Genomic DNA, 17930 nt, shown 5'->3' with positions numbered 1-17930 from the left:
CTGACCCCAACTGACCAAAGGGATATTCCATACCATATGATACCACGCTCAGCATATAAAGCTGGGGGAAGAAGAAGGAAGGGGGGGACGTTCGAAGTGATGGCATTTGTCTTCCCAAGTAACCGTTAGGTGTGATGGAGCCCTGCTTTCCTGGAGATGGCTGAACACCTGCCTGCCGATGGGAAGTGGTGAATGAATTCCTTGTTTTGCTTTGCGTGCATGTGCGACTTTTGCTTTCCCTATTAAACTGTCTTTATCTCAACCCACGAGTTTTCTCACTTTTACTCTTCCGATTCTCTGCCCCATCTCACTGAGGTGGGAGTGAGCGAGTGGCTGTGTGGTGCTTAGTTGCTGGCTGGGGTTAAACCATGACAAATATGTAACTTCATACTGCCTTTCTAATGCAGCAAGACTCACTTGTTTTTTTCCAGTGTGGATAGTTTTACAGCATTATCTGTGGATAAGAAACGTTGCACTGAGTTCAGGAGGATCCTGTGGCAGGGTAAAAGTCACAAGATATCGACCAGATGAAGGATTAGACCCAAATGACAAATGTCTTCTTTGGGACAGGCTGCCCTAGAGCACTATTTTTCTGGAAAATGGTTTTACTTTGATTTGAATGGTGTTACTTGAATGAAGTTGCTCCTCAAATAGACCAAATTTTCACTGTTTCCCCCTGGCTTCAAATACCACCAAAAAATACTTTTCTAGTTATTATGCATTAGGTAATGCAAAGAAAGAATGTGTGAATCCATGAGTTTGATTTTCAGTTTCCTTAGGTGGAAACAAAACTACTCCCTCCGCACTCTGTATGTTTGGAAGTGCAACTTATGGCTTCATAATTTATGCTCCCAAATGGAAAACATGATCTCCAGGCCCCTCAAATCTTTCCCTGGAAGCTCCACCACACAGGTCACCCCTGGTACTGCTTCTCGCAGGTGGCAGTCCTGCAAACTGTCTCCTAAGTTGCCTGGCCAAAGGGCAACACCACATGCCATGGAAGTGGTGGGACTAGAGATCAGCTTTTCATTCCACACAGAAACCAAACTAAAATCTTCCATAGGCTGTCTGAAATGGAGGTCTATCAAGCTGTCTGCTTTGAGACAGAAGTCACTTTTTAACTTCCTTCTGCCTCAGTGCCGAGAGTCTCCATATTAGGTTTCAGAAACTGTTCAGACAAAAACTTTGCCAAAGCCGCTCTTCTCCCACAACTATCGGCGTAGTTTGCCATATCCCCTGCAAGTAATGGGGCTTGTCCACAAGGGGAAATCAGCATGCAAGAAGCTGAAACGGTGATTTATTGCTAACTGCCTCCTCCGATCTTGTTGCTGTGTGGATGCTGCATGTGCTATTGCTGTGAGGATGCTCCCCTACCACCACAGACAAGTCACCTCTCACAGGCGCTCCCAGTGCTCCCCCAGAGGATGAGGTCCCTCCGAGTCCATCCGGCTGTCTACAGTGCTGACACCTTATACCTGAGCAGCCAACAGACCCTCCCTTCACAGTCAGTGGATGCCGGAGCTGCACTCCCAGTGAAGCCTCGGGCAGGAGCTAATTCACCTCAAGAGCAGTGCAGATGGGGGGCTGCCAGTGGCAGAGAGAGCCTCTCTGTGTCCCCTTGGGTCTCTAACTGGGTGAAGAGGTCCCTCATTGTCAGATCAGACTCAATTACCTGCCAGTTCTTACTCTGCATTTTCTTGTCCAAAACTACGACAGGAGTTGTATTGCTATTTCCTTGGTGAGCACCTGACAAGGCATTCCTCCTTATGGGGCTGCTGGAGGGGTGGGAAATGAGGAAAGCTGATGTGGACTACATGAGCACAGTCTTGCTGGGTTGGAGAACAGAGGAGACGAAGAAATTTCTATGTCTTTCCAATTATGCCCAGCTTTTTTTTAATTCTCTGAACTGTAGATTGAGTTTGTACAGCCCCTAATTAAACATCAAGTCCATGGAAGAACTGCAAGTCTCTTAAGCTATTTTTATACTACCAATAAAAAGGCCAAAGGCTGTTTTGTAACCTGAACCCAACTAGTTCTCTACAGCTAAACTTTTCCCCTCTACACCCCTTTCCTCCTCACGGTAAGATGACTTTGTCCTTTTTGCCTGCTAGGGGTGATCCCTGCTCCATACTATTCCCAGCTACTGTTGGATGCTATTTAAGACACTGCTAGTTGGCCAGGTCAAAATCACAACAGGGAATGGGTTAAAATTCAACAGGACTTGCCTTACAGACAAATGGATCAACTAAAATATTCTGAGAAGGCAGCTCTCCCTTTCAGCCGCCTTCTCCACACTGAAAGAGGGATGTGCTCAGCTGAACACACAGCAGCCTAAAGCTGATGCACTGGGACACAGGAGGAGGCCTTCATCTTAGATTTTTCACTGTGTTTGAAACGATAGACTAAAATAGGTTTTTACAACTGGCATCCATCACTTTTACCCCTCTGAGTCAAAGCCTCTTGCGTCATGTGCAGTCCAGAACAGCTGTCCTGAAGGACATGACTCTGCTCCTGCACCAGTGCAGATGAAAGAACCACTGATGATGCACTGCTGAATACAGAGGATTGAATTAAGTCCTGAGTGCAAGCGCATCTCAGTGAAATTACACCTGGGCCAAGACTGACCCAAGCAGTTATACTGTACTTCACCGTCACTGGTGAAACAGAAATAAAGAGAAGCAGAGTGAGAGGTAAGTCACTGTCCTACTGAACAGCTCGGGGAAGATCTGCTTACCGGGAACATGCACAGCTGGAATAGTCACATAACCTATTCTAGGCACCTAATGTAGGCTGCGTATGTCAAGGAAGGTGATCTCTCTGTATGGTCAATGCACAGAAGTAGGTGAACCCCTCCCAAAGCTGATTTAGAACATCTAAATTAAGGAATATTTAGGTTCCTAATTTGGATGCTCCGAGTTTCTCTCCAGAGGTGCCTCTCTTCACTGGCTGTGCAGAGGCAGGCTCCTAATTTAGGAACATGATGCACTCCTAAACTAGGAAGGGAATTACTTAGGAGCTGTGAATCACTCCTCCCTTCCCTTCTCCCCCACTGGCAGCTGAACCTAACACGGCATCAGACTGAGGCCAGATTCTGGTTACAGTAATATTGGCGGCAATTGTGGCGTAACTTCATTCATTTATAGCAATGGAAGCTCTAGACTGGTAGAAATGAAAATAGAGTCTGGTCTGTGATGCTGAAATTCTTGTCTGAGAATTGCTGATATTGGAATCTTTGCTTCTGACTGAAAATTTCAAGGCATAAATCTCCAAGATTCTAAACACATACAATAACTTTAAGCTTTGTTTACTATCATGCCACATGTGCAGAGCATGGGGAAATGATAGTATCCCACTTACAGTCTGCTTTTCTACGGCCACCGTCTTACAAGAGCATCCAACTGTGGCAGAGAGAAACCAGAATCAGGCTGGGGAGTCTAAAAGTAAGTAGAAGATCAGCATGAGACAAATGACATTCTCATATCTTGGTGTCTATTCAGGTTCTGCATGACATTTCCTATCTAAAAAGGGATTGTACTTCTAGGCCTCTGCAATTCCTGTAACAGGCTCTGCTATTTTGAGGGTTAAATCCTGATCCCATATCCTTTGGGTAATTAAGAGTTAAAGGGTCCTGTCTTCACGTAGCATGGTTTCTTAACTTCCCTAGAAGATGTGCCATTACATACTTTACAAAAAACTTGATTGAGGAAGGGACAAAACTGAAATTTCAAGACACTTTTAAAATGCAATGGATTTCAGATGCTGTTCTATGGATTCTCTAGTATATTTGATTTTGGAATGTTTAATTTGCTAAGGGAACTGCTTCTTCCCTGGCATGAAAACACAATTATTAAAGCTCATTTCATTATTTTGAGACTGATAGCACAATTTGGTTTATTGTTTAACATTCCATCGCTATGAATACAATGAAATTCTCTAATGATTAATAGGATTTGTTATTTTAAATAATCATGCTGAACCTTATTTGCAAGACTTATTAGGTCTGTAACTTCCATATGAATAATGCATCTCTAGCTGCACAGCCAACTTTGGAGAGTTGCTACTCATTTGTAGAATATCGTTCTCTTTGACTGCTTTGGGGACAATTACTCTGCAATGTGGAGCTCGCAGTTGTGTATCGCATCTCATTCTGCTGCCATGTAAGGCATCCTCAGAGGGATTTCCTCCTAGACGTTTCTGATCGGTTTTTAAGACACTTTGCTCTTCACACTTGTACAGAATGGAAACACGTTCTCTGCTAAGCCAAAAAAGGCAGCCAGGAGGATGTTACCTAACATGGACAGTATCCTGCTGAGCCTCAGCCATGAAAGAGTCCTTTCTGGCTGAGCCCACACAGCTGGAGAGAAATTTAGAAGGGGACCACGAAGCCTGAAGAGAGCTCACAGGCCCTCCTGGGTATAACCCTTCCTCTTCCCCTTCCTCCTGCACACGCTTTCTCCACTGTAAGCTGCAAGGAGTTTTAAATGGGCATAAAGCCAAAATACCCCCCCCCCAATACACACCGAAATATGACTTCTGTATGGTTGTTCACAGAGCAAAAAAGTCTGCTTTTCTCCCATGAGAACCGCTCTGATTTCTCCTGTGCCCACCTCCCCTCACCTCTTCCACTACCAGATCTCGTTGGTGCCTGTGATGAACGCCTGCGTACTGAAGCTTTTGCTCACAGGCAGAAACACACAGCAAAGCCCAGTTCCCCACTGTATACCGCAGCTGCTCTGCTGTACACAAACACAGCATTTCCATACTACCGTCTTCATGTATGTTATCACCCTCTCATTAAATAACAGCAGGAGTGGTTTCAGCTAGAAACATTTTGACTCAAAGTGATTTTCTGTTCCCCCTGAGCGACCCGAACAAAAGACATTCCTGGCAGAACGTGCTGGAGCCCAATGATGAGCTCTCATCATTTGACATGATCCGTACCATTCACATCGACATTTATACAGACACAAGTGAGAGCAAAAAAATGGCAGTGGTTTGTAGAGCCTGCTCTCCCTGAGTTTCAGCCACAGACAACCGCACAGCTCATCCCTCTATATATCAAAAAGCCAGCCCCTTCCCACTTTTTTATTCCCAGTGAAGGAATAACAGAAATAAAGACAGTTGGCTACAAATTCCTGTTCAGCTATTTTCTTCATCACAAATTCATACAAGCAGATGTAACAGATAGGAAAAAACAGAAACACATACATGTTCTGATGTGAAGGCAACCAGTCTGGGAATAGCTGCCATTCCTTTTTCTTTAACTTCTGGGAACATCTTGAAACGTGCAATCAACATAGCATACATGTTAGATATGGCACCACCTGGAGTCCACAGTAATATACTGTTACTTTTTCTATGCATTGTAATATCATTGCAGAACAAACGACAAGTCTTGCTACAGTTTTTCTAACTCTAATGTTTCTGCCTCATGGCAGAAACATGGATTCTTCTTCCTGATGCTCCTCACAGCTGGGTTGTGTAATAACAGGGTCTACTACACCCAAATAACAATTTATGCAAAAAGTACTACTGAAAAAAATGATTGAGGCTTCCTTTCATCCTCATTTTTGCTAGCATTTCTCCTTTAGTCCCCAATCTTATCTTTCCATATGCCATCAACACATAATCCCCGCCCCGTTCCACCTCCCAAGCAGACGCCACCACAAGGCAACTTCCTAAGGGGCTTCCAAGTGCAACCTCATCTGTGCCCTCCCCTCCCAAATCAGGGTGGCGTTTCATGCCCCGGCTCTGAGGAAACCCACACAGTAAGTCCCAACAGACACTATCTTCTGGATAACTGGAGTGGGGGGAGGGAAGAGAAAGGAAGAAGGGTCATTCTAACGAATATTTTTCTTTTTTATTTGTCCTCTGATGGGAGCAAGGGGAAAAGGTTACATGTCCCTAACACTAGCCTTAAAATCACTGGCACACATTGATTTAAAATACCCATTTCAAGATGGATATTTTACCCACTTCAAGATCGGTATCAGATGACAGCTCTGCAGTATTCTGTTCCCATGTTTCAATTGTCAATGCATAAATTAAAAATGAGCACTTCTTTTTTCTTTTTTGAGATTTTTACAAACTGAACCTCTGTGTCTACAGCGGAACAATGTTTGGTTAGACGTTAATGCTGCATGAGCACTATGGGAATATAATGCAGAACCTGAGGCAGAGTCTGAGTACTTTTATGTATGTATGCACACAAACACACACACACACACACACACACACACACACACACAGAAAGACAGAGACATGTACACATAAAATCCATCAGTTCTATCCTGTATATATACTCTCTCTATATATACAGATTGATTATATATTGATGTTTATGCACATATATTTCTATAAAGCAAAGGTGTATACTGATCATGGTTTTAGGCTTTTAAATGAACAGGTCAGAGTGCAGCTGAGGTAGAGTTCAACTAACCCAACTTTCATCCATCTAAAAATGGAGTGAAGAGCACAAGACATGCACTTCCAGAAGATGGTTCAGCTCATCCTAAGGTAGCTGTTTGCGGTAGGTGGGATGACTTGCCCTGCGGACGCATCCACCCCTCTCCCTTGAATATATGGGAGCTGCTGTAACTAGCCCAGGGTAGACACCCAATGCTTGAACAGCCAAAGTGAGATAAGACAAAATCCACCCTTTAAGCAGATCAAGGTAGCTCTGCTGAAAGCAGCGACATTACACCATGTTACACCAGCAGGGTATATGTGCTGGCAAATTTAACATCGTTTTGACTTTTGTAGGATTTGTATTTATCCCACTGGAGAGATATATACTATTCCACAGCCCACAGAAACTGTGCCTTTCATTTCTAATCAGTGTCCTAGCTCTGCTCTTGCAGTGAGGCTGCCCCTGCTCTGGGCTTTCCCTGACCTCACTGGCCCTCCTGTGAATCCAAGGGAAAATGCCACAGAGGGATGGCACCGCTGCCATGGGGGTCAGTACAGGTCAGGCTTTTTCTTCCCCTTTCAACTATCTTGAGAGGTATGAACATACTTCTACACCTCTTTTCACAAACAACAGAACAAGAAATGGAGAGATTAAGAGGAAATGCTCGGGTACCTGTCCCTAAAAAATGCAGATGACATGTAACGGCTGCTGTTGATGATTTAAGTGACTGAACTAAGATGTCCAAGTTGAAAAAATTTGGCCTATCTTGTCCAAAGTCATTGGCTCAGTGTCAAAAGAATCAAGACTGAAACATTAAGTTTCTTCAATACCAGGCTTTCCTATTAGTATTTATTACCTAGCGATTTAACCTTAAGCTTATTAATAAGCCCGCATTCTGCCTTTGATTTTGCAGCTGTGTTTACACCCACAGCTAACTGCAGGCAACAAAATACACCTACAGAATTTGGAGAACGTAATCAGGCCTTTATGCTTTGCATGTATTGACACTGTATATTTCATTCCAGAGAATGCAGAGAGCAAGAACCTTTTCTTCCCAACAGTAAGGCCTTCAGCTGAAGCCGTGACAGTTTGAAACAAGAAGACAGCATAGAGATGACTTTGATTATTGCCTAAAAAAGCAGAACCCGCACACTGGGTATTGCTGCCTTAAAAGAGTGAATTAGGAAGATGCACTTTGCACAAATCAGAAATTGCAGAGAAAGAAAGGATGAGAGGGGGCAGCACTGCAAACGGCCAGCACAGGTACACGCCTGCCAGAGAGCCTGTCCCCACACAGGTTTCAGCTAGATGAAGTAAGCTCCAGCATCTGACACACTAGCAACACCCTGGCTCCCCAGCTCAGGCAGGGACCTCTCACAGACCCGGGAGGGACGGCAGTTCCTCCTGAGGCATACATCTTTCCCAACTCACACTATATCAAGCACAGTTTGCCAAACTTGGGCAGATCTGGTGCATGCACTGAGCCTTTCACCCCCGCCTGCCGCCTGTGCCCAGCCTCTGCCCACCAGGTCTGGCTCAGCAGCATTGCTATTGCTCTTCTCTCCCCTCTTAGGTCCCTGACCAGCCCAGCGGGGCTACTGTGGCTCAAGTCTGCAAGGTGAGGAACTGAAGACCAGCTGTACTGAGTCAGGCCAGGGACTGGACAGTAACCAACCACTGTCCAGTTTCCAAAAACTTTGGCTTAAGTCCTGGGCTCGTGATACATGTTTAGATGCTGCCTTGTGTGATGGAGGCCACGGTTTTGGTCAGGACCTCTAAGCACCACAGTAAAAGCTGTCAGAGTTTTTGCTCTCAGTGCTTTTTAAATAAGGACTCAACAAGAAGTAATGTAAATTCTTCTCATCTTTTTCTCCACCTCTGTGGAAAGGCCCAGGACAAAACTCCTGCACCACTTCCCACGTGTGCATTCAGATGTGAGAAGCTGAAGATGAGCCTTGCCTGATCTTCTGCACAGCATGAACTTTACTCTTCATGCCCTCGGAGAGCTGAACATCCTAGGCTGTTAACAGTGAGGCCTCTCCTTTGCTCTACAGTCCAAACACTCTTTCCCTCTCAATCAGGTCAATGAACTTTCTTTCCAGAAGGGCTCCTTCCCCACCAGCTATTAGTCTGTTCTCTTTTGACAAGCCAAGATGCTATGCCCAATGTCAATTCTCTCAATTTTTTGCAATGTGGTGAGATTGATAGGCCAAAAATTTTAGCAATGAAATTCCAGAGTAAGATAGGAGGTGACAAAGAGTATCAATCAAAAGATGAAGTGGAATGATTAAAAAAAAAGTCTTAACAATGTAGTGTTTGTCAGAGTCAATGATTTCTCTACAACTAATCACACTCATTTTTTGCCTTATTGACTTGCCCTGAAGGAACCAGGTTTCTGAGCCTTTAAGCACTCAGATTAACTAGCCACCCAAGTACCCCCACTGAGCCCAACAGGCCAGCTCACACACGGAAAGCTAACCGTATACTGTAATATTGGCAGGATCTTACCAACTCCACTAAAATTACTTAAAGGGTTGCTACGTCTTTCCCTCTTTGCTCCAATTTCCCCTGCAGTGATGGAGAGCATTGTTGTGTTTCTTCCCTCCATTATTAATACAATAGTCTTTCTATTTCATGTAATCCATAAAAAGTGGGGGCAAAGCAAAACTGCAAGGCAAATGTCTCTTCTGATTATGTTTCCCATGTGCCATTACAGCTGCTCATAATGCAGTGCAATTTGCTCAAACAGACCCTTATAATCACATCCCTGAAATTCATAAACATGCAATACTTTCTTTCAAAGAGGCCACTGGTGGTTATTAGCAAGTGTCCTCTTCAACATGCATATTTAATTATGCTTACTCTTTAACTACAGGGGATGTCACATAGCATAGTCTGAAAAATAAAGAAAGCTTGAAATGTCATGTACCAGGTGAAAATATCCCATCGCCACAGCCCCCTGGCCAGCCAACCATCTCTCTCATTTTCCTTAGTGTGACATATTCCAAAAGTACAAACACTGGAGCAATTTCATAGGTGAACCTGAAATGTAGTAATGTCCATATTTAATGCTTTCATCTACAACACTGACACAGCTTTTTCCAATATTACATTACATTATAGCCACAATATACTCTATCTTGCACTGAGTAGAGTTCCGTTTTACAATACTGTTGATAATCTCCCTTCTGATTTGACGTCAAATGTCTAGACAGAGAAATGCTGAGAGCGCTTGAGACTCCATTTCCACCCATGTCAGTGAAACAAATCTTGCCCACCTCTTCCAGGCTCAAGGCTTTGCCCTATATTCAAGAGCTGCTGGGCAGAGCCAGACCTTCGCCTTTCAAAAACCTGTGTGCATGTCTAGAAGCATACACATCAGCAGTTCTATTCATGATGACAAGACAGTGCATGAAGCTAAGCAAGTGCAAAAAAATGCTTCCTAGTCCCAAAGTGAAAAAAACCCCACACTTTAAATTCTGCACCTCTTTCTTACAGAAAGCAATGGCTCTAACTGCTCTGAGTATGGACTGTACATAACCACTCTATATGAATGCAACTGTTCACTTAGCACACCTTTCATTTCACATATTTATGCATGCAAAATGCTAAAATATTTTTTTCTGTATATTTTTTTGGGGCGTCGCAAAACCGACATCATATTAGTATGATGAAATTTTATAGAAGACAGCCTACAGGACAATGTTGAAAGTCTTCATGTAAATAGCTGTAGCAACCATTTAAAAAGCAGACAATTGTTTTTCCAGCAACCTTAACATAAAAGTATTCTTTCTTTCATTCAGCTACAGCAGCAAATAGTTTAGAGTATAACTGTAAAATTATATTCAATATTATTATGGGAAAAAATCTGCTACTTACATATTAGTATTTGCTGCTGATGTCAGCCAGTCTGCTGCCAATCCAACCATGTCCAATCCAGTTGAAAGTTGATTAAAATATCTAGGGTGCCCTGCATAAGATGGAAAATGTTATCAAAAGGCTGATGACTCTGAATGAAACTATTCAGTGCTGAATGGTATATTTACCTCTGGATTTCTATAGAGAAGGAAGTGCTTTCAAGGTACGAAACAAAGCAAACAGCAATAAATACATTTCTTGGAAAAAGCAGGATTTCTCTTCTTTCTCATTTCAAACTCAGTAAAATCAGAGTAATTACACTGAACGCAGAATAATGAATTCCAACATTCCCTATTATCCTCTCAATATGCCTTGAAAATTAGCACATTGCTGCCTCACAAAAATAGCTGTTTGCTCCTGTTAGTGTGTCACATGTTGTCACTGGATGTGTTTTTGCCTGGCTAGGTTTGAAAGGCATGCATGAGACACCATCTGAAGAGCTTGCCATTACATATAACATCAGTGATGAATGGCTAATGATTATAATAGACAGGGCGAAATGAGAAAATGGAACATTTTGGTGACTGCTTTGCACATGACTCAATGGCTGATGACTGTACGAAGATGGCAGGGAAGGTGGCGCTCCTTGTCATTTCTTCCCTGTCAGAGTGCAATTACAAATAGCCTGGCTGCTTGCAATTGTGATTTTAAACAAACCCCATGAAAACCAGCACTGCTGCCCCAGCAGAATGATGCACAAGAATATACTCAATGAACTGACTGTCCATTTACCTGGTTAATCTAATTGGCTCCTGATTTTTTTCTAAAATCCTGCTAGAGATTTTTCTTAAAAACGTGCCTAGAGCCATTAAACCCAGGAACCACTAAAACTCCATTTTTACTAGTTGCTCCCCACAAGCCCCTGTTAAGTGGCATAATTACCAGTACAAATTACGGATGGTTCAAAATTACTTAAACGCCGTCCAACTCAAAGGCAGCCTCTGCTTGGAAAACACCTGTCCTGACCCACAGATGACGTACTGTTATTGCCATCACAGAAAACAAAAGATAGAGCAAGATGATTGAGGAAATGCAGACCCAGCACCAAGAGAAAACTTATCTTCGGCCTCCAGTGGCCTCTTATCAGGCGCAGACACGTGGCTGGCAGAACACCATGGGGAATTGCTCCCCAGCTCCCACCTTGCAGCACACAAAGACAGAGTAATCAGGCTGTGCAGGCAGACCAGAGCAGGGGATAAGGGCCGAGGGGGGCACACACGCAAAATCCAGCTCCCTGCACCCTTAACCCGAGACGAGCCCCATGCTGCTGCCATCCAGTCTGACTGTGTTTTGCACCGAGCTCTCCCCACCGAAGATAGGAACTGCCACCTTCCCCTGGTCCATGCTGCCCAGGACAGGCAGCCAAAGCCCCTCAGGCATCGAGGGACGCTGCCAAGACCCAGCAGGATGAACAGGATCCGGCCCCTGCCCTGCACGCTCTTGAGTGCGGTAGGTGGGCCTGGGGCACACGTGCACCCCGCCACCGCCACCAAAGCCACAGCGATCCCGTGACAGGGGCTCTGCCTGCAGAGGAGTGCATCTCCCTTGACGATGGGATTTTGAGAGAGATTTAGGTATTTATAGCTCGGGTTCAATCTCACAGCCAGGCTCCAACCGGGTTCCCAAATTCCACCAGAAAGCAAAAGAAAATTAGGAGCTGAAAGCCTCTGGTGAATCTGGGCCACAGGAAGGCTCAAAGAGGCCACAAAACCTCCTGCTTTGGAAATAAATCCACACTGAAAAGCTGGGGAATAGCAGAATTCATATTTGCAGCTGCAGTATCTCGGCGGCTCTCAGTCAGCCCTGTACCCAGCCCCAGGCAACAGCCCTGTTGTCACTGCTTGTTTCTTCAAGGAAACCTCACAGCACACCTCCTGCTTTGGGAACCGCTGTAGGAACAGGGCCCACTGCACACAGGGGTCAGGGCAGCCATACCCTGCAGTGAGCGAGGTGGGGAGAGCAGTGTTGTGCTCCTACATAGATGTCAGTACAGGGAGAGCAGGAGCTGCTGCTGCTGGCATGGCTGCTGGCAGAGCCCCCAGAGCCTACACCTGTAACATGGTCCCCTCCACTCAGTGCCCTTCCCTTCTGCAGCATGGCTTTAACACGCAACAGCAGAGAACGTAATGCTCCAATCTGCCCCCAGTCTCAGCTGCAAGTGTTTGTCCGTCCATGTGACACCCTAATACATGACCGAGCTCTCTTTTCTCGGCTAGATGGACAAGGAAATTTGTGGCTTTGCTTAAAATATAGGCGCCACCGGCCAGGTAAGAAGAGTTTGTGAGAGATGCTCAAAAATCACTACCCGGGTGCCATCTGCCCGAAATGCACATCCTTTGTTATGGTTGTCACCGAACAAAGAGGTGACTGGAAAAGAGACTGACAGGGCGCAGAGAGGGGGGGAGATGTGAAAACAGGAGATTACTGCTTACTGGTTGGTTTAGCAATACACAACGTATTTACACATATCCCAGAGTAAACTGGGAGATGACGGGCAAGAACCAGGGCTGAGGCACTGGGACAGCCAGGGCCGGGCTTTCCCTGCCAAGGACGTGCCTTCGCCCCATGCACCCACTTCTCAAACATGCTGCCACCTGCACTTGGTTTTAGGCATGGACATCCCCTAACATGAACATGCAGTCTCCGCAGCCTCAACAGGGAAGTGACGAGAAGGGCTGGGCAAAGCCAGACAGCACGGATAAAGGCACGGCTGGCGGCACTGGGTTTGGCCTTGCTCGCAGCCCCATTGCGCGCATGGCCTGCGACCGGCATCAGGGCCTGCCAGGGAGCAAGGCCAGACCAGCGCCAGCTCCTCACACCCTTCGCGTGGTTTCCAAGCCATTTTTAAATGCTCGCATTTCAATTCCCCCGGCAAGCATTGCACAGGAACCGAATTTCGCATCCATCTTTCCCTGCATTTGCAGACGCTGCCTTTTATATTCTCTTAGACAAAATTCTCGCTGGGGGTGGATGCCAGTAAGGTGGTAAGAGGGCAGAAAGCTGCGTATGGCTCTCCCATGCACCCCAGCAAGCTGTGGCACGCAGGCAACACCTGAGAGCGTCCCACACCTGCCCTTTGGCCGAAAAATCAGCCATCTGGCTCCTCAAATCCCAACGGGGATCAGCCGGACTTGGGGATCCAGCTGTGAGGCTAATCTAAGCAATACAATTTACTTTCCAATCAGCCTCCCAGGCCCTGCAGCCAAACGCAGCCCAGCGCCCCCCCCCCCCCCCCCCCCCCCGAGCCCAGGAGGCCGTGTCCAAAGGCTCCTGCAGCGAGCGGAGGCAGACCCCTGCTGCCAAAACCTCACCGCATGTCCTCCTCTGAGGCAATTCAAGCCCAGGAGGTGCCGTGTCCAAAGGGCTCCTGCAGCAGGAGCGGAGGCAGACCCCTGCTGCCAGAAACCTCACCGCATTGTCCTTCTCCTGAGGGCAATTCAAGCGTTTTACTCTGAAGCACATGCCGAAGGGCTCCGGGTGTAAATCCCTCGCATTTCGTGAGCCCCCCGGGGCTGGGGCTGCTGCCCCAGGATGCTGAGGAGCGGCAGCAGCCAAGTGAGGCAGCTCCCCCGGCCGAAGCCCGCCACGCTGCCGCATCTCACACAACCCCCCCCAGCACCAGTCCTCGGACCTTGAAAACATTATTTTCACTAAAACAAATGAAAAAATGCCAAGAAAGGAGAAGTCTCACATATTTACAGGGAGAAAGAGAAATGGTAACATTGTTCTAAAGGGTCTTTTTTGGATGCACAAAATGAAATAGGTTAATTGTGTGAAACAGGCTACAACAAAAAAAGATGAACGAAAATGGCTTAAGAAACCCTATTCTTTGATTTCCCAGATTCACAGATCCTGTGTTTCACAGCATTCTGTGAAAATATGTTCCCTATGCCCTACCCAGACACATCACATGGATCACTGGACTGATCGACTTTGTTCCTGTGGACATCATTTATCTAACTATTTATTCCAATATTTTACAGACGTTTTGACAGCACCTGGGTCATGCATCAAAAACATTCAGCTGGACATTTCCACCTCTAAACGAGGAGGTTTACACACATGCCGCAGAATCTTTACTGGGATCAGTCTGTTCTGTTCCCAAAAGGTGACAAAACCTGTTTTTTGTTTTCCCCTCAATCTCTATTCACAAATCAGCCTTTTGCCTCTTTCAGTAATTGCTACACATTTATTTTTAAGCAATTTCTCAGTAATTCAAATTCCCACTAATAGCTCCCTGCACTCCACATTATTTTTCAATCACAGCCGTAATTGTAGCTACGCTTTTTGTCCGCTCCACCGCAGTTTCTTTAAGGTGGCCCCGGGTGCGGAGCCGGGGGCTTCCCCACACCTGCGTGAGCCCCACGCTGCCTTCCTGCCACGAAGCCTACATGGGGGCACGACTGACGGGGGCGTCCCAGACAGGCAGAAGTCAACCCACCCCTGCCCTCCCTACTGAAAAACAACAACAACAAAAGGCTACTAAAACAATTCGGGCTTTGTTTTTATTGCTTGAGCCTAAAGTTGAAAAAAAACCCTCAATACTCCTCTGCACAGTGCTGCCAAATTCTCCAATTTTTATGTCCTGCAGGTAAGGGGAGAGACACGGCAAATGGCCGCTCAGAGCTCCCATTTACAGGATGTTTATTGCGATTTTGGCTGTTAAATGGGCTGGTCCCTGCTATCCCCCCGCAGGGACGCTCCCCCCCGCCCCCGTCTGCCTCCGAGCTCCGCGCCCCACGCACCCCCGGTCTGCAGGGAGCAAGGGGCAATCCCCGGGCCATCACATGTAAAATGGATGAAAAGGAAAGGAGGAAAGTCGCAAAGGTGGTGAAAAGGCTGCTCAGTGGCACACTCGGCAACTCCGACGCACAGAAGCATCAATTTTAAACCGGAAAGGGTGTGCGATGCTGCACTGACAGCTACCGAGATGGGCTTGCTGGAGTATTTTATCATTTAGGAAAACGATTTCTGTCTCTGCTAGAAATTGCTTGGAACTGACAAAATACAGTTGCTGCTTCAATCTTTAACATTTCAAGATAAAATGAAATGATACCCATGAGACCATACAGGGTAGAAAATGAGCACGGCTATTACCTGTTTTAATTGCGTACTTCAGAGTTGTTCTGCAGTTCAGTAAAATTTCTTCCAAGGTCTGTGGCTGGTCTGCCAGTTCCCAGTTATATTCCTGGAGCAGCTCATTTGGGTAATGGAAATCAATAACTTTCGTTGATCTATCAAAACTTTTCACCACATACTGAAGTAAAATGTCCACAACGTCTTGTAGGAAAGACATAGTTGTTATTTCTCCGTTGCATGCCGGCAGAAGATCTGGGAACGAAGAAATAAAAAGTTAACTTCGTTTTACAGCCATATGCACAGATCTTGGACAAAGACTTCTCTCGTTTATGTTTAGGAAATCTTTTCACTGTGTTCAATACAAATAGACTTTGTTTTCATTTACAAAAACAAATTGGTAAGACTGTATTTTAAGGAATGTTCTGAGAGATAATAGTTAGGTTTTAATATCCTATCTAAAATAGCAGATTTTGCCCACAGTATATTTCAGACCAATTTAGCAAGAAAAAAGGGAAAATGAATCTCAAGAAAAATAAAGATTGGGAAACAAACGCTACAAGAAGCACTCTAAAAACTGCCGTTTGCCTTGCAATAAAATACCTTCATTGTGACTCTCCAATGCAAGTAACTTGTTGATAATTTAATGCCTTTTTCTGAGGCGATGCTGCACGGTCTCTCAGTGCACACACTGACATCTTTTGTTTAAGTGCGACGGCTCAGGCAGAGCCGAGCTGCGGTGGCACCCCCTAATTTGGGGTAACCCGGGAGCCGTCAGCCAGCCAGCAGCACAAGCGCAGGGCGTCTGCAGCCGCTCTCCCACGGCGGGGCCAGGAGGGCAGAGCTTGTGCCGGTCCGCCGCGCAAACGGGAGCGTTTCTGGCCAGCGCATTTCTGCGGGGAGCTGGGATCTATTTAGCAGCGGAGACTCTACCTCCAAGGTCAGAAAAGATGAAGTGCAAAAACACCTCGAATTAAAATAAATCAGTAAGAGAGCGCTCTTTCTCCCTCCTCCCCTCAAACCTGAATTACATCGCAGGGACTTCAACGAGAAGGTCGCTGCTGTCAGTACTCAGAAAGAGCAACTTGCAGGCTCCAGCACGCCGGGATTTTATTGCTTTTGGTTTTTGGTTTTTTTTCCCCGGGATCTTTTTTTGTTTGGGGTTTATTTTTTTGGCGGGTTTGAGAAATGCCCGGCGCCCGCGGTGCCGGGGAGGCGCAGGAGCGGGCCGGGGCTGGGGGCGCGGAGCTCCGCGGAGCCGCCGCCGCCGCGCACCGTCGGGCCGCCCGGCCTCCGCGCACCGCCGGCGGAGGCAATTTCCCGACCGAACCGCTGTTTTTTTGTTAGTTTTAGAGATGCAGCGTGGCCCGGGAACGCCGTTACCTGTTGAGTGCAGAAAGGCGTAGTTCACCTCCGCTTTTTGGCAGCCGCAGGGTTTTTTGTCGCAGGTACAGGCCGGCCGCGGCTCCGCTGCCCCCGAGGCTGCCCTGGCGCCGGTTTCCACGGGCTTCTCGGCATCTCCGTAGAGCAGGGCTTGACAGCGACACGGACACACGGCCTCAGCACCGCGGCATCAGCCCCGGTCCCCCCGCCCCCCCCGCCCCGGGACAGGGCCCGCGGCACCCGCCAGCGCTCCGCGGGCGCGCAGCCTTGCCTCCGCCGCGGGCTGCCGGGCTCTCCCTGCCCTTACCGCAGAGTTTGTTTCCGATCCCTCCCGTGAACTTCTGGGCAACCTGACACCAGGCTCTGGCTGCAAGAGAAAATGGAGCGGAGGGTCCGTGGGGACGGGCGCGGGCCGGGGGCGCCTCGTCCGACACCCGGCACTGCTCCCCAGGAACCCCCTGCCCAGCCGAGCCGAGCCGCGCCGGGCCGGGCTAGAGCCGCCGTCGGTCCCCGCCGCCCCGTCCCGCCGGTCGATCTGCCACAAAGGGGTCTCCGGCGACGGGGCAGCGCTGCCGCGGCGGCTCCGCGGCTCCGTCGGGCCGGTCCCGCCCGGCTGCTCGGCGCCCCCCTACCTGTGCCGGGGCTCTCGGCGGCCGCGGAGCCCTCCTCGGCTCCGAAGGGCCAGAAGCCGGAGCCGGGGCTTGCCATGGCGGAGGCGAACCGGCGGGGCGAGCGAGGAGCGGCGAGCTGCAGCCCAGGCGGCCTGAGCGAGTGAGTGTGAGTGTGCGGGTGTGTAAGTGCGTGCGTCTGCGCCAAGCGGCGGCAGGCGAAGGGGCGGGGGCGCCCCGGGCACGCGTGGGTGGGAGCGTCTCCCGTGGGCGCCCCCGGGGCGCGCTCCGCCGAGCTGCCGCGGTCGCTCCCCGCGGGCGCCGCGCCGCCGGCCGCTGCTCCCTGCCTGGGACGGGGCGGGCGGCGCCGCGGAGGCCGGAGGAGGTGCCCCGCCGAGGCGGGCAGCGGAGGCGGCGGCTGCTGTGAAGGGTCCCCCGCACCCTGCACCGAAGGGGCGGGGGACGACGACGACACGCTCGGGGCAGACCCGAGCCCTAGGGGCAGGCTGCGTTGGGGCTGCAGCTGTCTCGGGGAG

The 17930-nt window shown here is 48.0% G+C and overlaps 1 protein-coding gene across 1 annotated transcript in view; it reads right to left on the bottom strand.

The window, feature by feature from the left end:
* GAD2 (glutamate decarboxylase 2) overlaps window positions 1-17494 on the bottom strand; it is a 40114-nt gene extending 22620 nt beyond the window's left edge. Inside the window, exons 1-7 of the mRNA XM_050891570.1 lie at window positions 17419-17494; window positions 17094-17153; window positions 16787-16936; window positions 15425-15658; window positions 10289-10379; window positions 9339-9451; window positions 5209-5324 (exon numbers count right to left, since the gene is read on the bottom strand). Of these exons, the coding sequence (XP_050747527.1) occupies window positions 5209-5324; window positions 9339-9451; window positions 10289-10379; window positions 15425-15658; window positions 16787-16936; window positions 17094-17153; window positions 17419-17494 (840 nt within the window). The remainder of the gene's footprint in view (window positions 1-5208; window positions 5325-9338; window positions 9452-10288; window positions 10380-15424; window positions 15659-16786; window positions 16937-17093; window positions 17154-17418) is intronic.
* Window positions 17495-17930: the final 436 nt, after the last annotated feature.

Source organism: Gymnogyps californianus, chromosome 2 (assembly GCF_018139145.2).
Source record: "Gymnogyps californianus isolate 813 chromosome 2, ASM1813914v2, whole genome shotgun sequence".
Lineage (NCBI taxonomy): Eukaryota > Metazoa > Chordata > Aves > Accipitriformes > Cathartidae > Gymnogyps > Gymnogyps californianus.
This window is presented reverse-complemented; position numbering and strand designations above follow the sequence as displayed.